The 22,812-nt window shown below is 35.7% G+C and overlaps 1 protein-coding gene across 9 annotated transcripts in view; it reads left to right on the plus strand.

Annotated features, from left to right (window-relative positions):
- LOC121324438 (LIM domain-binding protein 2) overlaps positions 1–22,812 on the plus strand; it is a 132,555-nt gene that overhangs the window by 38,689 nt on the left and 71,054 nt on the right. For 2 of the 9 annotated variants that reach the window (XM_041266324.1, XM_041266359.1), the window contains exon 1: positions 10,536–11,075. In XM_041266324.1, the coding sequence (XP_041122258.1) occupies positions 10,944–11,075 (132 nt within the window). In that variant the 5' untranslated portion in view covers positions 10,536–10,943. Of the gene's footprint in view, positions 1–10,528; positions 11,076–22,812 lie in introns of those variants that run through there. The other 7 variants (XM_041266378.1, XM_041266388.1, XM_041266314.1 and 4 more) reach the window with 5 other exon arrangements.

Below are 22,812 nucleotides of genomic sequence, written 5' to 3' on the forward strand. Positions count from 1 at the left end.
GTGTGTGTGTGTGTGTGTGTGTGTATATATATATATATATATATATATATATAAATATATATATATATATATATATATATATACACAGAGAGAGAGAGAGAATTATTTTACTGTAAATAATTATAATATATGTTAGACCCTGGCATTAATGTGATACAGTCATCTCAAGTGGCTTTGTATCAGATAGGTTGTGTGAGATGGTTTGTATCAGATGGGAGAATGATGTCAGATTAAAATGAGCTATGCTGTTTACTTTTTCTTATTTATGTATTTATTAAATGTACACATATATTATAGGGTGATATATAAGATGCCAGGTGATTTTCACCCACTTAAGATCAAGGTAGCCACTATGACCTCTTGTGATATTTTTTATGACCCTTAGTTGGTACCATAATTTACCATGGTTACCACAGAGCTTTAACTAAATTCGTCATTCACTGTATTCTGTCATAACATAATTAAAAAATAAACATACACAAAGTTCCCCAAAACAGTCTCCATTAAACTGTAAGCCTGGCTGACTCACAGTCAGATATCATTTCGTGAAATGCAGTAGCATTGCTTTTTCACCATAAAAAAGAGAAAATAAACATTTTCTTTAATTCTAGATAGTCAACAATATTGTAAAATGATTTAATACATCAGACTGAATTCAATTTTTTTTTTTTCTTAGCTATTATATAGCTAAGAAAACGATTTTGGTAATATGTAGAATAATGCAGTGAATGACAAGGTTATAATTGCTTCAAGGGGTTCTGTTGAATTCATCAGGGATGCAATTATAAAATAAAGTATTTAATTTTAGACCCTTTTTTAAAATATATTTTTTATAATATGGATACATTTTTTTTTTTAACAGTATACATAAGTAGGCTCCCCAATGCCTTGCAAGTCTCTAGTCTATCCTATCTGATGTAGGTATGTTTTCACAAGGTTCGTTAAGTCTGTATTCTTTGTTGTTTGTTTGTTTTCATGGTCCTGCTAAAAGACGCTTTGACAATTCTAAAAAATATAGTTGGGAAAGTCATAAATGCCCAATGTGTTACCATATGGTTTATGTGTCACCATATAGTACTTAGTCCATGTAGCATATTGTAATAAGTAATACATTCAAACATGCAGCTGTATTTACTATGACACTGTTAACTCATTATAAATGTTTTTAACCAGTCAAAATATATATTTATATACAGTACTGTGCAAAAGTTTGGTCACACCAAATATGGATTTGATTTAGATTTTTCTTCTGTTCACTCACTTTGCATTTAGTTAATTGATAAATATAATCTATTAACATGTCTATTTTTGAAAGCATTCTTACTTTACAACATTTTTTCACACCTGCCTAAAACTTTTGCACAGTACTGTGTGTGTGTGCGTGCGTGCGTGCGTGCGTGCGTGCGTGCGTGCGTGTGTGTGTGTGTATATATATATATATATATATATATATATATATATATATATATATATATATATAAAAAAGAACACAAACTGGACATATTGTAGGATATTTCTATAAGAAAAACATTTTTAATCCTGCTATGCTCTTCTCATGTAGTGTTTATTCCATATTTGTATGTACTCTTCAATTCTCTTTTATTCACTAGTACATTTGGTTTTAATGCATGCAATCTGAACCATGACAGCACACTTTCCCCACTGGCCAGTAACTCATAACATTGTGTATCTATCCCTACATGGGGCCTCTTTCTTGTCCTTAAGTACAAGCTTCAATTCCCTGTCAGTGTAATGTAATTCAAAACACATGTTTTACTTTATGTCACATCTGAAACATCTGCAAATGGCAACATGAAATTCTGTCACAGCATCATTATAAAAAAGCAGACTAAGATGTAATGTGCTTTTAGATACTGATAGATCCAACGATGTCTAAAATGAAATGTAAACTGAAAATGTGGAGGTAAGCTTAATAAGCTGCTTTAGGGAGGCAGTGATTTAATATTCAGTGCTACCTCTCGCCGGCGTGTTCTAGAATGCTAACATGTTTGGAGAATATGTGTTATGAGTTAACAATAATTATCAATGTATACTTTGTCTAGCTGCTCAGACGTAAAAAAAAAAAAAAAAAATGACGAGAAATCTGCGTCCATTTAGATATAGAACAGTTAATCTAGGGAAAGTTTTAAGCTTTTATTAAAACCACAGTTATTAACTAAATATATTTGCATTTCACTATTAAATTATTTAAATGCTAATCTAATTCTTATAGAGTGGTTTAACCTCAAAATGGTACCTTAATGTTTAGGATATAATGCATGCTTGTGTATATTAGCCATCCCATGTATATTGTACATGACTGAGCTGCATTTGGTTACATCACTTGTACAACCCCTTCATTTTCTATGAATTGGGGATTCCCCCTATAGTATTTACAGTTGTGTGTATGGATAGCATGGATGTAGCTAGTTCTCAACAGGGGGACTAGGTTTTAAGGCGTGGTTGGTGTAGGAATACATCAAAGAGTCTGGAAGTCCACTGGCATGTTAATAATTGGGATGGTTCCCCTACTAAATGAGGTCTTCTTTATGTTTTGTTATTGGTTTGCTTCACTGTCAGGGAGTATGGGAGTGGTTAGTGTGGTGGCAGATGATTGGATTGGGATGACGTCCGTCCCAGGCTTTAGTTAGTAGAATGGGGGAGGGTATTTAAAGACTTTGGTAACCTTTTCCCTGCAGATGAAAGGGTTCACTGACAAAATGGGTCAGTGAGTTTTTTCACTGACACATTTTTGAACCACTGGACATATCGATGGTAGAGGCCAAATGGTTTCAATTACTATCTTCACATGATATGTACTGTAAAATCCATTGTATAAGTCTATTTTTTAGGTATTGTAGGGGGTCCTAAAAAGAGGGGAGCAACTTATATACCGATGTGACCTGTAGGCTTTTTCCTGGAATTGTTGTTTTCAAAAAGGGGGGGGGGGGGGCAACATATATACCAGTGCAACCTGTGATGCGCTGCCAGATGAGTTTGTTTACAGCGAATCATACCCGAGTATTAGTGGTAGCGGTTCCTTGACCAACTGGTGGGTGTATCCTGGCAGAGCGTCTCACTATAAAAGGAGTCAGCTGTTGTTTGCAGTGTTTTCTTTTGGGTTTGTATTTGGTTCGTAAGGTGGTTGTGTTTTGCTTCTTCTCATTAATAAATCCTGCGAGGCAAGGCAAAAGTCCTGCATCTCTCTCATTTGTCGGCGGACAACCCACACCCCCTATTACCCCAGTAAACCATTAACCACAACACTGCTCAATTCGGTTAATCTTTGGCCATATCACTGGTATCACACACATGTCTTTTTTGCGCCTCTATTTTATGTTTAAAAACTATTCAATCAAAGATCTTATTCCTCCTATGCCCCTGGGAGGCTTTGTTTTTGACCCCCGTTAATTAGAAATATTCTTTATTAGAGGATAACTGCTGAGAGACAGCAAAAACTTTTAAAATGTCAATGAATACAAACTAATATCCTCCTAATCTTACAGAAAAAAGATTTTTTAATTAAAACCGCTAACAGAACTTAGTTAAAGTTTATTTTAATTACTTATTATTGCCCAGGGCTGGATTCTTTTCTGATTTCACAACTTCACAGAACAGATTTTTATATCAATGTTCCTACTTGACAAGGGGCCTGTAACGGAGTGACATTACCAACCTACATTTAAAATACAGACTAAAATCTGTTATACAATGACATTAGAAATGTGTGTAGCAAAGGAGAAGCCATACTAATGGGGGATTTCAACTTCCCCCAAATAAAATGGGAAAACCCGGTGGGTAGCGCGAAGGATGATATAGAAATGGTGGAAATGACAAATGACTGCTTCCTAACACAATTTGTGAAGGCACCCACTAGAGGGGAGGCATGCCTTGATTTAGTCTTTTCAAATAACGAAGATAGAATAACTAAAACAGAGGTCAGAGAACCACTGGCAAACTCAAACCATAACATGGTCTCATTTGAAGTGTTTTTTAAATCCCCAAAAGTAAAGACTAAAGTTAAGGTTTACAATTTTAGAAAAGCAAACTATGAAGGCATGAAACAGAGACTAACAGAAGTAGATTGGAGTAAAATAGAGAAAACACCCACAGAAGAAGGATGGTTGTTCTTCAAAAATGTAGTACTAGAGGCGCAAAACAATTACATCCCTAAAGTAGACAAATCTAAATGTAAAACTAAATTGCCAAAATGGTTTAATAGATCAATTAAAAAAAATATTCAGCGAAAAAAGACACTTTACAGAGCATTAAAAAAGGACCGAAAAGAAAGTACGCAGAAAGAGTACACAGAACTGCAAACGCAAGTCAAAAAGGAAGTTAGAAAGGCCAAGAGAGAAATAGAAATAAACATTGCTAAGGGAGCTAAAACCAATTCCAAAATGTTTTTCCAATATTACAACAGCAAGAGAACATTCAAAGAGGAGATTAAATGTTTAAGAGATACAAATGGCAAAATCGTAGAGGAAGAAAAAAAAATAGCAAATATGTTAAATGATTACTTTTCACAAGTTTTTACAAAGGAAGATACTGACAACATGCCCCACATGTCATCCAGTTCCTATCCAGTTTTAAATAACTTTAGCATAACTGAGGCAGAAGTGTTAAAGGGACTAGGAGCTCTTAAAATAAACAAATCCCCTGGGCCGGATGAGATCCTCCCAGTAGTACTCAAAGAAATGAAAGAAGTAATTTACAAACCGCTAACCAAGATCATGCAGCAGTCTCTTGACACAGGGGTGGTACCGACAGACTGGAAAATTGCAAACGTAATACCGATCCACAAAAAGGGAAACAAAACTGAACCAGGTAACTACAGACCAGTAAGCCTGACTTCTATTATATGCAAACTTATGGAAACTATAATAAGATCCAAAATGGAAAATTACCTATATGGTAACAGGGTACTGGGAGACAGTCAACATGGTTTTAGGAAAGGGAGATCGTGTCTAACTAACTTGCTTGATTTTTTTGAGGATGCAACATCGATAATGGATAATTGCAAAGCATATGACATGGTTTATTTAGATTTCCAGAAAGCTTTTGACAAAGTCCCGCACAAAAGATTAATTCTCAAACTGAACGCAGTTGGGATTCAAGGAAACACATGTACATGGATTAGGGAGTGGTTAACATGTAGAAAACAGAAAGTACTGATTAGAGGAAAAACCTCAGAATGGAGTGTGGTAACCAGCGGTGTACCACAGGGATCAGTATTAGGTCCTCTGCTATTCCTAATCTACATTAATGATTTAGATTCTGGTATAGTAAGCAAACTTGTTAAATTTGCAGACGACACAAAAGTAGGAGGAGTGGCAAACACTGTTGCAGCAGCAAAGGTCATTCAAAATGATCTAGACAAGATTCAGAACTGGGCAGACACATGGCAAATGACATTTAATAGAGAAAAGTGTAAGGTACTGCACGCAGGAAATAAAAATGTACATTATAAATATCATATGGGAGATATTGAAATTGGAGAAGGAATCTATGAAAAAGACCGAGGAGTTTTTGTTGACTCAGAAATGTCTTCATCTAGGCAATGTGGGGAAGCTATAAAAAAGGCTAACAAGATGCTCGGATACAATGTGAAAAGTGTTGAATTTAAATCAAGGGAAGTAATGTTAAAACTGTACAATGCACTTGTAAGACCTCATCTTGAATATTGTGTGCAGTTCTGGTCACCTCGCTATAAAAAAGATATTGCTGCTCTAGAAAGAGTGCAAAGAAGAGCGACCAGAATTATTCCGGGCTTAAAAGGCATGTCATATGCAGACAGGCTAAAAGAATTGAATCTGTTCAGTCTTGAACAAAGAAGACTACGTGGCGACCTAATTCAAGCATTCAAAATTCTAAAAGGTATTGACAGTGTCGACCCACGGGACTTTTTCAGCCTGAAAAAAGAAACAAGGACCAGGGGTCACAAATGGAGTTTAGAAAAAGGGGCATTCAGAACAGAAAATAGGAGACACTTTTTTACACAGAGAATTGTGAGGGTCTGGAATCAACTCCCCAGTAATGTTGTTGAAGCTGACACCCTGGGATCCTTCAAGAAGCTGCTTGATGAGATTTTGGGATCAATAAGCTACTAACAACCAAACGAGCAAGATGGGCCGAATGGCCTCCTCTCGTTTGTAAACTTTCTTATGTTCTTATGTTCTTATGTTGTTGTGTGTCTAACATATCTTGGGTAAAATATGTTGTAAGCCTGAAACCCATGATTAATGAAACAAAACATACTTACCTGTGTGGGGCATTGTTGTTTGGGGTCTGGATTCGTTATTTAATAGCCCCAGGGAAGAAAGTACAGCTATGAAACTTGAAACAAAGTTTGCTTTTACTTACTTGCTGCTTGCCATTTCAAAGAGTAGCAGGGGCACGCCTAATGTTAGTCTATGGAGAGGAAAGCAGAAATGGTGAAACTTATTTTTATTTGCCTGAAGTTACCTATCCAGGACAGTTTGAATGCAAGTATTCTGTATATCTGTAAATGGTACGTTTTTGTAAGTTGATAGTTTTAAATCTGTTTGGTAATGATTGTATGTCTTTATACAGAATGGTATATTCCAGGGGAGGGACTAGGAGGAGGTGTGTGTGTATATATATATATATATATATATATATATATATATATATATATATATATATGGTCCTAGACTTGAGCCTGGGAAAGGGAGAGCTAGACAGTTTGACTGTTACAATAGTGGAACGGGACAGGGGTGTGGTAAAATACCTATCGCAGTCTCAATTAGTATTATTATTGCTGTTTTTTTGTTCTGTGTCAAGCTTGTTGTACTTAGTTTAGGAACTGTTCCTGTTTGTCAGCTAATAAAACACCAGCCACCTTGGTTTAAACATATCTCCTGTGTCATCGCTTCCTCTTTGCACTGCAACATCTTGTGCACCGGTCGCTATGACTTTCTTTTATTTTTACCCACCAAATTTGAGTTCAACCAAATTCACCTTAAACTCTCCCAATGAGCAGGCTTAAAAGTGTTATGTTAGGGTGATCCGGGTATAACCCTCTGTGGCGGAGTGTCCCACCCCTTTGTGTTTATTAGTGTTTTATGTTGTATGTAGCGTGTTAATGTTGGTATTTATGTATAAAATACACAGGATATAAATATGGGTTATGAGCATAAATGTTATAAAGCGTAATTTGTATTTAGACACGAGAATGGCATAACTCATGCCACGTGCATATTTAAGTGGGTATTGATATGTGAGCACGGGAGTACACAGATTAGTGCATGTGCTGGGATTCAAGTGAATAATTAATTGGTAATTGAATCCCAGCACAATTGTATAAGTAGATGCACGAAGCACTCACTCAGGGTTGTGTGTTCGTTAGTGGAGAATGGGTGGAGTTAGGAGAGAATTATAAACAATTGCTACGACATGCTGGAAGTGCCAGCGCGGTACTTGTTTGTTGGGTTCATCCACGTCTGTTTTGTCTGTCCGTTTGTTTGGCCAATGCGCCCTTTATTTTCAGTGTTGTGTGTTTTGTTTAAATCTTTTGTTTGTTTTGTCATTTAATAAATATACTGAGCGCCACGGCTCCGTTTTCACCCGCCAGTCCTTCCGGGTCTGAGGTCACCACAACAGCCATCCTGTTCACACCCTCTTTCAAATATATCAGGGCAGCCACAAAAAAAGACCTTGAGGTAAAGTTGTCGCTGTGACCATGCAGACAATGCTTGGAAGCAAGTTAAAAGGAAAACAGAATGATTAGATGCAGCGCTCCAGCTAAGGTTTGGGTCTGGGAGTAACTTACCCTCTAATTTTAACACTGAGAGAGTAAAAAGTATTTTCAGGGGATAAAATGCAACATTACCTTGAAGCCATGAGTAATCTTGACAAATACTATACAATCTTTAATGGTAATGAGGTAGGCATTAAAAAAGAGCCTTCCATTTTTCCATTACTTTGAAATACTGTTATGTGTTCTGCAGGGTTCTTTATCGGCTCCACGCATTTTTTTCGAGGTATCACACTGACTACAAATTAATTAAATTCAGTGAACATGTTAAAAATAAGGAAATGCATTAATAAGCTTTTTTTAGCGTTGCCTCGGATGATGGTTTCAGTTTGATTTGTAGCTGGACTGGGGTGTTTACGCTTCAACCTGTGCAGCTTTGAATTTTTCTTATTTTTTTACTGTGATTGGCTGCAAAGACAACAGGGCTAGCCAGAGATTGGATAATTTTTGTTTGGTTGTTTTTTCTGTGTACAGTTTCCTAGTAACTGAACACATCTGGGAGACGTAGTTGTTATTGGAAGTTTTAGAGACAGCGGAAGGGGAGGCAGTCAAGCTGTGCAGCAAAATTGTTGTGTATTTTTACGCATTAAATTTTTATTTAGTATTTCAGATTTGTTAATGTGGAAAAGCGGCAGGTAGTTTATCTGGAGTGCTGATTAGATGTATTAAAAATGTAGAGCACAAATAAAAAAGGTTATTCTGAGGGTTACTAGTGAGACTGCATTTAGAATACCAAGTAATTCGGTCCCTACAACCCAGCCAGTATTTTAAGCACAGCATAGAGACCATTGCCAAAGGCTGGATATTGAGTGGAGACAGATGAAGTTATGGGATCAATCAGCTACTTGGAACCAGACAAGTAATGATGGGATAAATGTAAAAATACAGCCTGTTTTTGTCACCATCTTCGTCTTGGAATTTAAAATCTGTTAAGCAAGATTATGTTTAATTGTGCTTTGTATTATGGTGTATTGATTTTTGGGTTGACTGTCCCAGAGGAAAGGCATTGTGGTATAATTATAAATAACAAACATTCTCGTTTCCAAACATGTTCTGCACCATTTTTTAAAGGAGTTCTTCTCATCCATGAACAGACTGGTTTGAGGTGACAACTAGCAGTTTGCAAAGACATGCAGAAGTCCCTCCTTCCAAATATAGCTAATGCAAAAAAGTCAGCACTAATATAAAAATTAAGTACAGTATTTAGTGGCACAGCTATCTTTGTCCCGGGAGAGTATTATCTTATTTTACCTAATGTCTTAGGTAGACTATTACTACAGTTCCATATCATATGGGCCTTATACAGTGTGATTAAGTCATTTACATTCTCGAATTTATCAAATTAAAGAAAACCTCAAGATTAAAATTGCTAATTTTGATGCTGTAGGGGTTTTTCCACATATTAGGCTTTGATCAACCATAGCCCCAAATAGGCCCCAGACCATCAAAAAGAAAGTCTACAATTCACTAATTGCTGAAGCTGATCACACAAGTTGGTGTTACGAGCAATGCTTGCACTGTAGTGTACATGCAGTGGCAATTACAAATGGTTCCCCCTGCACATTCTGCAGCCTCTATTTTGATAATCAACACAAAACTGGGATTTGAAAGTCAAGAGAATCGGCCTCAGGCATTTCAACTAAAAGTTCGGAATCTAGATAATTAAATTATTATATTTGAGGACCGATCCAATGAGATGCTCTGTGTTTAAAAGCAGAAATCATGTGTGCCATTGATGGGTCAGAGGTTTAAGATATTTTGACCTCTAGCCCAAACCATTATGATTTCCTGTTTGGAGACCATGCTTTTAATCTCCCTGAATATAGAACTGCTTACTGCTCTTGCTGAGACTTGAACATAACTGCTTGCAGAAGGGAGGACAACCTAGCATGGTTAGGAGTAGAGGTAGAGCAGTGGCAAGAGCTAGGAATAGACTTGTGGTAACCGGTGCCCTGCAGGTCAATCAGTTCTACACAGCTGGATTTATCTTAATGTGTCATTTGAATTCTGCAGTACATAATGTGCCAGATTCTCAAGCTATCAATCGGATTAGTGCATTTTTTTAAAGGAAACAAAAACAATTACAATTTTAAAAAAATCTAATAAAACAATAACTTGCAAGTCCTAAATTAAAGTCGCTTATTTCTGGTTAGGTAATTGTGTATTTTTCCCTTCTGTAATTAAAAAAAAAAAAAAAAAAAAGCGTTAATTAGGATTTGTAGTAAATAGCTTTGAGCATGGAATGTTATTAAGATATGTTATTAAGATAATATAAGGTTATGTAACTACATTTCAAAATGAAAAAAAAAAAACTATTTTTTTTTTATTTGAAAGGATATTTTTTTATATCTACAAATGTGAAGCAGGCTGGTAAGAAATCCGTTTTAAACCTGTACAAATCTAGATGCTGCAGTTTATGCTTTAATTAAAACTGACTCGAATGGATCTAACACACATATACATGATTATATTACCTTTAATTAATAAAATACTTACGAATTATTATTATTATACTATCGCTTTTTTTACTGTACATTAATAACGCGCAGTTTTTGTACATCAAGGGTCACAATTGTAAATTTAAAATGATTTTATTTGGTTAACCTGCTATTGCTTCTAATTTACAGGAATTTTAGGACACAAGAACAGTCCTAAAAATAGAAAAGGTTTTTAATTAACATGTGGCTGTGAGTGATGAAATTAGTAGAGAAGCACATGAGGTGATGCTCTCCGGGCAGGCAGCTGTTTAAACACCTATATGCTAACAAGCCTTTCTGCAAGATTCGTGAGGGGTCCTAGTTGGGAAAAACTAAAATAATAATAATAATAATAATTCTCTGTGTCAGCTTCGAAAATAATTGTATTTTTTTTAAGAACTAGTCTTCAGTGCGGACAGGAAATGATCCTTCCACAAACTGCTCCCGTGAAAACAAACAGCACAGCCTGAAGCATTCCGCCAGCCCCTCACCCCTCCCGCCCTCGTCTGCTGTGCAGTGCAGTGTCCTGTCCTCCGGCAGCTCTCGCCCAACGTGCGCTCGCTGCTGTGTGTGAGTGTATAGGATTGGTGGTGCGCTAGCTTGCGCTGTACACAGAGCATCGCAGCCCATGTGCTCTGTATGGATGTTGATGTTGCGCTGTGTAGCTTGAACCACCACAAGCAGGCAAGATGTCCAGCACACCTCATGATCCCTTTTATTCCTCTCCTTTTGGACCGTTTTACAGGAGACATACGCCGTACATGGTACAGCCAGAGTATCGGATATATGAGATGAACAAGAGACTACAGTCGCGCACAGAGGTATGTCCCTTTCTGTATGAAAATATGTATGCATGTATGAATTGTGTGTGAACACACACACACACACACACACACACATATATATATATATATATATATATATATATATATATATATATATATATATATATATATATTATATATAATTTGTAATTTTCTTTTTATCGAAAAATATGCTATCATTAGTTGGTGGGTGTTAACAAATCAATCACCCTCAATTTAGAGTTTAGCGCCTGAGTCAAATCTCAAATATATTACTCTCCATAAAACAAGATATAATACAGATATTTTTTTTTTAAAACATGTCCACCAAAAAAAAATAATCGCACGGGGTGTTTTTTTTAATAGCATGAAAATTATGGTACTTTCACTTATCAAATATACTCTTGAGCCCCCCCCCCCCCCCCCCCCAAAAAAAAAAAAAAAAAATAAAAAAAATAAATTTAAAAAATATTATTAAACCAGAGCACTTGACAAGGTTTCAGGTTGGACCACTATTGCCCAAGTACGTTTGCTCAAAATGCAAGTTGTATCTGTAGTTTTGTTAATATATTGTTGCTTCTCACAGATATTTATGTTGTCAAGTTTTATATAGACAACTATTTTTACATTTTTTTTAATGCAATGTCTGTTTACCTTGAACTGCCTGAAGCTGTTTAGGGGTATGTGGACCTTTAGACCTGGTATACTTTTTGTGGTTGTGTGTAAAATCAATTCTGACACACTGAATCAGTATCTTCAGTAAACAATTGAGTTTCATCAATTTATTTTGACAGCCATAAAGAAAATCTAAACTACTGAACTTTTTTTTTTTTTCCTACTTGGATTTTTGTTTTAGTTGAAAATAAGCAGTTCCTTGGAATTCTCTCATTTGTGTTTCATTAGACTTTTTCTGAAACAGCTATTTTGTTTAGGGTCGATAAACAACAATTCCTGTAAATTAATCATTAGGTTTCCACAATTTCCAAATAGGTATGGAAAAGGTGCTGCTGCTTCAATTATTTTACAAATTAACATTTAAGACTGAAAAATTGATGTTATACAATTGAACACATTTTTTAAAATACTCCAGTTTTGTTGTTGTTATTATTATTATTATTATTATTATTATTATTATTATTATTATTATCATCTGCTATCTGCTCACAACCTCAACAGAAAACATACCTTCTTTACATTTTGGTTAATTTACCTCTACAGACCCTCTCAACCCTGCTTTACACTTTGCCATGCATGCATCCAGTTACACTTCTGCCACAACTGCAGCTGTTTGAAGGTTATGAATGTAACAGAACTGAATTATAACTCTGTCGTGATAAGGAGTTACAGAGATTTAATATAATATGTTTTTTAATAAAAAAAAAAAAAAAAATTGAAAAATGAAAGTCCTAATTCAAATTTTTCTCACCACCAAAAAAAAAAAAAACTAGAATGAATTGCCATTTGTGTGGGGAATTTAATTAGTGATATGAATTCATCAATTAATGCTGCTTCTCTTGTAATATATTATAATAGAAATCAAAACCAAAATTAAGAAACTAAACCCAGTGTGCATAAGGCAGATGTGTCCTCATGTGTGCTGGATATTTCCTAATTTCCAGAAACAAGGAAACATGTTTTCTCATGTGTGCTGGGCTTCAAAACTGAAGATAATTGCACCGACAACATGACACATGCGTCAGTTATTATATGCAGTCTGCTCTTCCAAATGTGTTGTTTTGTTAGGCTTTCATAATGCTGCTGCACTGAGTGTGTACTGATCTGTAAATCAGTTCACCCCAGTGGATTTAGAAGCTCATTTGCCACACAGTTGTGTGACCTCCAGGAGCTTAATCAACACAACATTGTGGTAGTGACCCATGTAGTATTATTTTAGATGGATGTGACATAAGAACAACTAAAATGTCAGCATAATACAAATGTGTGTGTGTGTGTGTGTGTGTGTGTGTGTGTGGAGGGGTTCAAATCCCTTGTTTAATTCAGGATTTGATTCGTAATCTGAAAAGCTTATAATGTGTCAGTAGTTTGTACAACTGAAGCACACAATGCTTAGCAGGTTTCAAGCGTCAATGAAGTTGTCCCTGTCAATTTGACTACTGTAATTTGGGGGATGAAACCAAGCTTGAATACACACAAAGCAGGATGTAAGGATGTCGAAAAAATAACATGATCACTTTCTTGGATGCCTTTGCCAGAGCCTACAGTAACTGGAACCAGAACCACACGTGCCATTATTGATTGGCAGTGGTATGTATGATTTGGTCATACAGATAGCAGATATATATTTTAAAGAAGTAGTTCCAAATAACACTTTATTCCACGCTGTTAAAATGTATACTAAGTACTGGAAGGTAAAAATTCCCCATTAATAAAACTTGCAACTGCAGCTTTAAGAAAAGTAAGGTTGTGTAATATGGATGCAATGGCAAAACATAATTAATTATTCAAAAGTGGTGGCATAAACTCCAGAAGACATCTTCTTCTGCTGCCCTTCAGTTTTAAAAAGCAGTTTCTAAATCTTGTGTTATTAAACAGTTCATTTTGAAACAAAACTCTTCTAAATGGGAATTTGTCCTTGCTACAATAACAGTGCAGGTTGAATGATACCAGAAGTAGACGCATGTCCTTTTGGAATTGAAGGCATTTCATAACTTCAGTGTGTTTAACAATTGTAAATAAAGGGTATTTTCCTTTTTGGAGCTAGTGTGCCAGACATGTTTTTTCATTGTCTGTACAGAGGCTGGAATTTTTTTAATTTATTTTTCTGTGCAACTTAAATCTTTGTACAACTCTGTATTGTTAGGCAGTTATAACATGGTGTGAATCTATTCTGGCTATTTTAAGAAAGCACTGGCAATGCTGTGTTCACACTGTAGCATTCTCCACCTCAGCAGAGAGATGCAATGTTTCTGCTGCTGTCTAAATAGGGGCTATGTCATTCTGAATACAAATATATCCTCTTATTAATATTCAAAGGAGGAACCACACATTGACCTCCTAGTTTAAAAAACATTAGAGTGGAACTAAGATGTGCAATGATAACACAAGCTTCTTATTTTTTTTGCTTCATGTGAAATAGCGTAATGAAACCAAGTACTATATTTCTATATGGAATATTGCATTTGATCATTCATCACTGTGTCTATGATCATTGTACTTTATCCTTATCAATTTTATCATTTACTATGTCCTTTTTTTATCCATGCAAATGTACAACACCTTTCTCGGGTATGGAGACTGATCCCTGTACATGGTATAAAATAAGACAGCCCAGTCTATACACTAGACCCTGTAGATATTTTTGCTGTCATGGTCACAGAAGAAAACATGAACGTTTTTTTAAATACATATTTTACTGTAAACAGGGATCTCATTTTTTTCTTAAACCCCTTCAACATTAAAGAAAGTGTGATCAACACACTTTGAAACTATGCAGTTTATTTACAATTAGGTTTACCGTGATAATTTTGCATTATTTAGGTAGCGTGCATGGCGTAAAAGTCACACCTGTTCATGTAGTTGTCGCATTTAATAAAACATCTGTGATCCTTTATCATAGAACTTCACCTTAGAAACTGATGAACTGTTACAGTTTATTTAATATCATACAATTAATTTGCCATATGATGCAGCAAATCTAAACATTATAAACATATTCTAAGTAGCTAATCTTATAGGTACATTATTCTGTAGATTTATTCAGTGCAGTATGTGTTGGTGCATCGTCCTCAGCCTATCCTGGCCAGACATGAAGGCAAACTGGGCTTGGATACCCTCTATAGCCCCCTCTGCATACTAAAATAGCTACGTAGGTTGGAGGAAAAAACAGTTTTCCAGCTAAAGCATATTGTACTGAGTAGAAGGGGTTACCTTGTGATGTTTTAATGTTGTAATAGCCTAATTTGCAGGTGTCAAAAACTGTTTTTGGCTGACTCACATTAAATATATTCGCTAGATGTTTTTCCATAGCAATCTTTTGTACTCACACACTAGTCTACCAAGTTAGTGCGATAAATCCATGGAAGCAAACCTAATATATGGCATGACAACTGCACTCAGAGGTGGGGGAGGTAGGTGTGGAGAAAAAGGGATTCAAATAAGTGGTCCGCATTACTTCTTAAATGCAGAACACAAAATTCATTAGAAAAAGTTACAATCCCTGTACCACAGTATGAAAAAAAAATATTATTAAATGTATCTCGTATTGCTTTTAAAGCAAGCATCCCATAATAAGCAGACACAACTGATGTACAGTACACGATCAATTAGCAACCACAGTCCACAGCTCAATAAATGGCTGTCACAAATTCAGAGATGTGCAAGAGCAGAGTTTGAAACTAAATAAAACGACATCCGGAAAAGTTAAATAATAGTTATTTGTTTGCCGTCATTTTCAGTCGTGCCCACTTTTATGCTGCAGCTGAACAAATAGATACCTTGCCAACACTGGTGCAAAATAAATGAATTCATAAACACATTAGCATTGGAGTATTGGTTCTTTTTTTTTTTTGAGGTATTCCACTTTTTGAAATAGTTTTTACTTGGTGTTATTGGTACTATCTTATGTCGGCACACGTGTTTGGTGTATGTATTCTTATATTATTAGATTGAACCAAACAAATTCTGACGGTCCACATACAGTATGTGAACAATTCTTTTAATGTGAACCCCTGTAGATGTGCAACAACACTTTACACCCAGTCACTGGCTATCCATTTATTTAAAACTTGTATTAATCACAGGGGGTCGAGCATGTGCATTAGACAGTTTGATGTCACTAAGGATGGTCGATAGGACCAGAAATACGCTTGCTACAGTTTTCCATGTAGATGTCATGGAAACATGTCACTGCAAGCGAAAAATACATTTTTCCTTAAGGTTTTTTTTGGGGCGATTTTTGCTTGGATGGAAAAATTATCTTCCTAATGTGGATCTTTCTAGCATCAACATTATTTAATAGCTAACACCGTAATAAAAAACAGGCTGCTGTTCTTTAACCCTACTTGTCTCTAACTCCTACCCAAATATTTCTTATGCCCTCTAGGGTAAGATTATATTTTATTTCTATTTATGATTTATTTTTATCCCAATGAAACAAACTAGTGTACAGTAAAGTTTTCCATACATTAATCTGAAACAGAAAGCAGACAACTTTGTATTCATACAGACAAACTACAATAAAAGGTTTAACCTGTTAAGTAGAGGGACACACAAACCTGAGAGGTATTATTAGAGCAAACCAGAGAAAAATATGTTAAGAATGAATGGGAAACTTTAAGACAATATTTCAAACCGACGCTGTAGAGTGGTAGTTTGTTTGGTACTAGCAATGAATAACAAGCATTTGTAATGATGCATTTTGCACAAATCAATAAATATTATATCAACTCGTGGACGGAAAGAGGATGTTGCAGGACTGGCTGTGATCTGATGCGATAGTCTAAAAAAATACACTGAACAATAAAGTAGTATGCTGGCCAGCAGGAAAAGGCAACAATGTTCCCACCTTTTTCCTGTGACTTACCCGAAGTTCCTTCCAGGCTACATTGCTACGCTGATAAGAGATAAGGAAGGACTCAAATGATATCTGGTACAGTTTGAATCTCTAATACCATACACCAGCCAGGATCCTGTAGTAGGCTTTTTTTTTATACCACCATTTCCTTTAATTGAATTACGTGCTGTTTTTCCTGTAAATGTTTAATTTTGGTACAGTATAATGTAAATGCCTTTCAACTCTGGAGACCCATCTTTGAATACAACTAAGGTGACAAGTGAAATGGCTTAGGTAGTCTTAACTTAGCCCCTAGTAAGTATTGCTCACAGGTGTAGTTTGATGGAATTGGCTGTGTAGGCTCCAGAGGCCAAGGACTGAATGGCAGATGTTCAGGTGTGTCTGTGTGTGTGTGTGTGTGTGTGTGTGTGTGTCTGTACAGTAAAGGTATATATTAGCTTGATATGAAAACAGCTAAATAGTGATGCACAGTAACCTGATTTTGTCTTGTCTTTAGCTAAATGTGAGTAGATGTCAAACAGATTAGAGTGGAGATTGCTGTAAAAAAAGGTAACGTGAACATCATAATACACTCTAAATGAAGGCAAATAAAAAGTGGAACCTTAATTAGAAAGTCTACATTGAAATTTAGCAGATTTTTAACGTTTAATCGGCAAAGCACGTTAAATGTCGAATTTCACCCCCCCCCAAAAAAAAATTACTGAAATAAATGCATATATTATTTTTACTCGTAAATGTATTCTATAAAAGTCTGTGTAATACATTTTTATATGCTGTGTTTTCTACGGTTCATTTGAGACCATTTTTTAATTTGTGTAGGTATTTTACAAGGTATAGCTCTGCTGTGACCAAACATTATTTCAATTAGAATGTTGGTAACCACGGTTTTGTTGCGTGCTGAATATGATAAAGGGGTTTTGCTAAATAATACGTTTCTCAATGGCATAAAAAGTCTGTGTTTTTTTTTTAAAGCATAAAGGTCGATTTTACCCATTCTCTGCTTGAATGGAAAAATGAAGATCGAAAAAACAGTAAATTGTTTCTAAAATAAACGTCGATATCAATCGTCGATTTGGCGAAAAAATTAAAATTGAATAGTAGCAAGCCTAGTTATAAAGGAGATCCCTTATAAATCATATTTATATAATGTGTGCATGCTGCCATATATAGTGTATTTAGTTTACAATAGTCTATATAGTATACTGATGTGTCTGGTCTGGCTCTTAGATTTTCTCTATTATATTCTATTTTATTGTAAAATTAAATGACAAAGGCACTAGCCGAAAGGTTTGTCTATTTGACTTTTGCCTTATCCTATTTACTATGTAGGATGTTAACCAATGTACCATATGCAGAAAACCCTTTTTTATTTTTGAAGGGATCTGTAAGTATCATGTAAAGACTTTAAAGTACTAATTAGTACAATCCTGCTTTGCTTTTGACTTGCAAAAATTCTGTTTTCTAAAACCCAGCTGTTAATGAATTCAGATTCTTCCTGAAGAGGTGTATCGATTTTGTTCTGCTGGATTATTCCACATGCAAATAGCAGCGATTCCAGCATATCTGCAGATAATGGAGCTGGTTAATATTTTAAGTGGTACGCTTCTAAATAAGATAAAACAGCAGGGGCACAAAAACAGAACCCTGCAGACATCAACAGACAGGACTTTTCTTACATTAACTACATGATGTCTACCAACCAGTCAGAATATAGAGGAAATGTATTCAATCCAAGGGAATCCAGCCCCCTAACTCTTAAGTAGAAGAATAAAGATCCTGCCAACATATAAATGAGCATCTAGTTGGGGCGCCGTCTCAAGTGGCGTTTATGGCTGGGACTCAGAATGCCTGTCAAACATGGGAAAGCCTCTTACATGAATCTCTTCCTGCAGCCTGTTGGTAGCAATGCAACAGCGATGCATTTTTCTATTAAACTATACATCACTTCAAATTGACATGACTTGAGGTTTATGATTTATTAACTGAGAACAAGTTTAATGGTTAATACCATTTTTGCATAATTTCCTCCTGTGTTGTTACATATGGTATTCCGATTGATGCAAACACCGTCTGAACGGACTGTTGAAATCGATTGAACTGAGTTTTGGTGGGGTTAATTGTTATCATTATCTCTGCTACCATAGAATGACATATTCTTTTAAAACCACCTTACTTCAGAAAGGGCTTGCTTTAAGGGGTCTTCTCAAAAGCAGACACAGTGATTGGAAAGGGACATTTATGCTTTGAAGGTCTTGGAATGGGAATTGATTATAAGGGAATTGAAACTGGGAAATGAAAAAACAATTGGAATTGAAAAAAAGGAATTGACCCCAACCCTGACAGTAGATTTTCACATCTAATTTCTTACCTGTTTACAGTGATGTCCTAAGTGATACAAAGTGTCCCCTTAATTACAATATGGTTTTATCCGTAATTCCATCTAAATTTGTATTGTTGTACAGCGTCATACACTCAATTAATGACCGGCCAGCCATCAATTAGTATGGGCTTAACCCTTTTTGAGCCATAGAATTCGGGCTCATCAGGTCCAACTGATTTTACATGTGCTGTTTAAAAGTCATTTTATTCACAGTAAAACAGATTTAAAATGCACTGCATATCAACATGACACTCAGTATTGCATCTCCAGCCCTGCCGCACCATGTGTTCACTGTATTTCACGCGCCTCTTCTGAGTCGTTGCGACAGAGAAAGAATGAATCTTGGTTATAAATCTCCCTCCCGACCTGTAAGGGCGCTGTGTAAAGGGAACAGAGCACCCCAGACTGGATGGTCAGACAATTCATTCCAAGGGTTAGGTGGAAGTCGGCCATCTAGAAAGGGGAAGGAGCTACGGTACACCAAGTCATCGCCCCAAAAGGGAAGCGATGTGGCACCCACGGATTGGAGGAGAAATGGTTGCACTTGCTAACCAAGGAGGTGTGCCTGACTGTACGAAAGGGGATGTGGCTAGGTGATCTTTTCCTTTTGTTATGGTTAAGAGCGAACCGCAAAAGGAAAAACTGTAAACTAACCATGAGTGTTTTGTTTGTTTGTCGTGTCTAATTGTACTTACGTTTGTTCTTGTTAGACAGCTAACCTGATCCGGAGCTGTCGCTTAAGCCAGCACCAAACCCAGACAACACTGCACAACAGTACACAAATAAATTGTATTTCACCGCTCGCACTTTAGCACTTATTCTGGTGTGTTTAAAACTGTGTTTATTGTTTCGGGACTGAACCCAGTGGATTTAACCCGCAAAGGGTTAAACTATCACCACATACATTATTTACTTTGATTGGCTCTATGTTAAAATTGAGACAGTAATGTTAGATATTTGACTTACGTGAAACAGAGTTTTACAACACTTTTTGTTAAGTGGAAAAAAATAAGATTTTCGAACCAGAGATTATTATGCTGAACAAGTCTCGGGTGTGCAATTTGTATCGCCCAACGCCCTCGACAAGAAGATTTGTGTGAGGGACAACACATTTTTCAGTTATTTGCCCATCGGACAAATTGTTTTTATTTATTTGTTTTTCTTATGTTCGTTTTGTTTCTAGAAAACCACGGGTATATTTCTAGAGAACCGCGCAAGTTTCAGAAAACTGAGTTGTGGAAGTCGGCTACACACTAACATTTTAAAAAGTGTTTATGTCCCACCCCTATCACTTCTGATTGGCTAGCTGTGGGAAAAGCTGATCATCATTGGTTACAAAGAAACACAAAAATGGCTGCCAAGAGAGCCTTTGGCAATGCACAGACTAATCTTTCAAATTTAAGGTATTATTTACATCAGCTTTGTGGTCAAAAGTGTACAACACTTGTCAGGATGTTCAAAAAAAAAAAGTTTACTGTTTTCTCCTGGCAATTATTATTTTTATTTTTTTATTTTAGAGTAGCTAATCTTGTTTGCTATTTACCATATTTACATTTTTTTTTATATTTAAATGCTATATAAAACAAAAAAAAATGTTTTTACTGGATTTGAACAGAAGCGATATTAGTTATTTATTGACATGCACAATCCATTGATTTGTGAAACTATTACAGCATGAAGATTGACAAATATGTTTTATAATGATAGAAATTAAATGCTTATATATGAGACTATCTGTACAGTATTTTATTATTATTTAAGAGTAAAATAGACTGTAAATCTCATGGCAATGTGTGTATTCATTCATGTATGTATTATTCAGTGAGAGTAGTGCAATGAAAGAATGTTGACCCCCCCCCCACCCCCCCATAAAAAAAAAAAAAAAATTAAAAAAAAAAAAAAACGGTAAACCCTAGGTCCTACTGGGACGACGTCAATGGGAGTAGCTGTTCGAAATGTTTACATGTGCCAAAATTTATATATATATATAAATATATATATATATATTAATATATATAATATATATATCTATATATATACATATACACACATACACATATATATATATAATATATATAATAATAGAAATAAACGAAAGAAAAAAACATTTTGTCTTTGCAGAATTTGATGGAGCCTACTGTAAATATCACGTGTATTTTGGTATAAAACCAAATTCCTACAAGTTTTGTTCTACTTTTTTGTGTTTTGTGCGACAGAGAGAGGGGGCAAGTAGATTTTTAAGAAGGACGAGTAGATTTTTCTAGCATTTTGTCCTCTGAACAGATTGAACACCACCAAATCTGCACTGGAGGGTTTTACAACAGTTCCTGTCATATTAGGTTTATATTATTTCTGCCTATTTCTTATTTTCTATGCATTTTAGTTTCTAAATGATTTCACACTGTTTCTGCCATGAGCCTGTCACACTGCCTCCAGTGAATGTACCTTAATAAAATGGCAGTCCGAATATTTGCTAAGGTACTTGGATAGGTGCAGAAATGTATCATCTTATTCAGGATCAACGTTACACTTTTTTTCTTGCTCAACCTTTGAAACCACAGCCTGGTGCTGACTCATGATATGTCTCTTGCTGCATCAGCCCCTCACCTTTGTGATTCCCTATAAATACATTCCCATGGAAATAGGGATAGTGTCAGAACTGTGGGCACGTGGAGCAGTGCCTCTGCTCATGTGAAATACCTGGTACTAATCTGCTATTAAATGACATTAGGGGTTATGTGGATTTTATGTAGCAGTATGTGTATGAATGGACAGCTGTTTCGGCATTAAAATATAGAATATTACTAACTGAGCATTTATTAAGTACAAACATAAGTGGCACCAAATGGCAGAACCAGTTCCAGGGGCAGATCTACAGCTGATGCATAGTTCACACACCCTAGTCTCTGCAAGTCGCCTTGGATAAAGGCGTCTGCTAAATAAACAAGTAATAATGCTGAACAGTACCTGTAATTCCAACATGCAGCTTATTAAAGGGATGTTTTAAACAAACACAAACAGTAACAGGTACAACTTGTAATAATATGGCTTGTTTATATGTAGATATGTTGACATATGTATTTAAACAGTTGAAACGAGACTTGCGGAAAGCAAAACACTCTATAGCAGGGCAATGCTTGTTGCTGATAGGTTGAAATAATAAGAACTGGCCCTTACATTGCAATGCTTAGTGCTAATTGTTTGAAACACTAATGCCAGCCCTCACACAGCTGATTCATGACAATATTACAGGTAGTACAAATCAACCAATACACTGCTTATACGTTAACAAGGGTACAGTTGTGTTCAGCCGAACTGACAACAACCCGTACTTCCCGCATCATTACCTTAGGCACCAAAATAAATAAATAAATAAATAAATAAATAAAAATGAATGCGCCAAGTATGTGAACTGTACCTGCCCCAGACCAATGGAACTGATGATATCCTGAAATCTAAGATTTCAGTATATCATGAGCTACACTGGTACATATTGAGTCACCCTTTTTATCTATCAGCATTTATTTCTACATCTTTTAGTCATTCAAAACAAAAACTGTAGCCAACTTTTTTTACTAAAGTAAAATCAGGCTTGTGTGATTTTGAAGTGCCACTTTTTGATATATTTGCTACTGCTTAATCTAAGTAAAAAATGCAAGATTTTGGTGGGAATTGAACTTGAACCTTTTAATAACCTTCTGATACCCTTTCTTCCTTTCCTTTTTATTTTAATAATGGTTTTGTACTCTCGCTTCCTTCAAATACTTTTGTGAGTAATAAATACAAAATATATGCCTATATTTAAGTATTAATATTTCGTGCAGTCGTCTCTCCTGACCGCC

This window comes from Polyodon spathula, chromosome 1 (genome assembly GCF_017654505.1).
Source record: "Polyodon spathula isolate WHYD16114869_AA chromosome 1, ASM1765450v1, whole genome shotgun sequence".
NCBI classification, from domain to species: Eukaryota; Metazoa; Chordata; class Actinopteri; order Acipenseriformes; family Polyodontidae; genus Polyodon; species Polyodon spathula.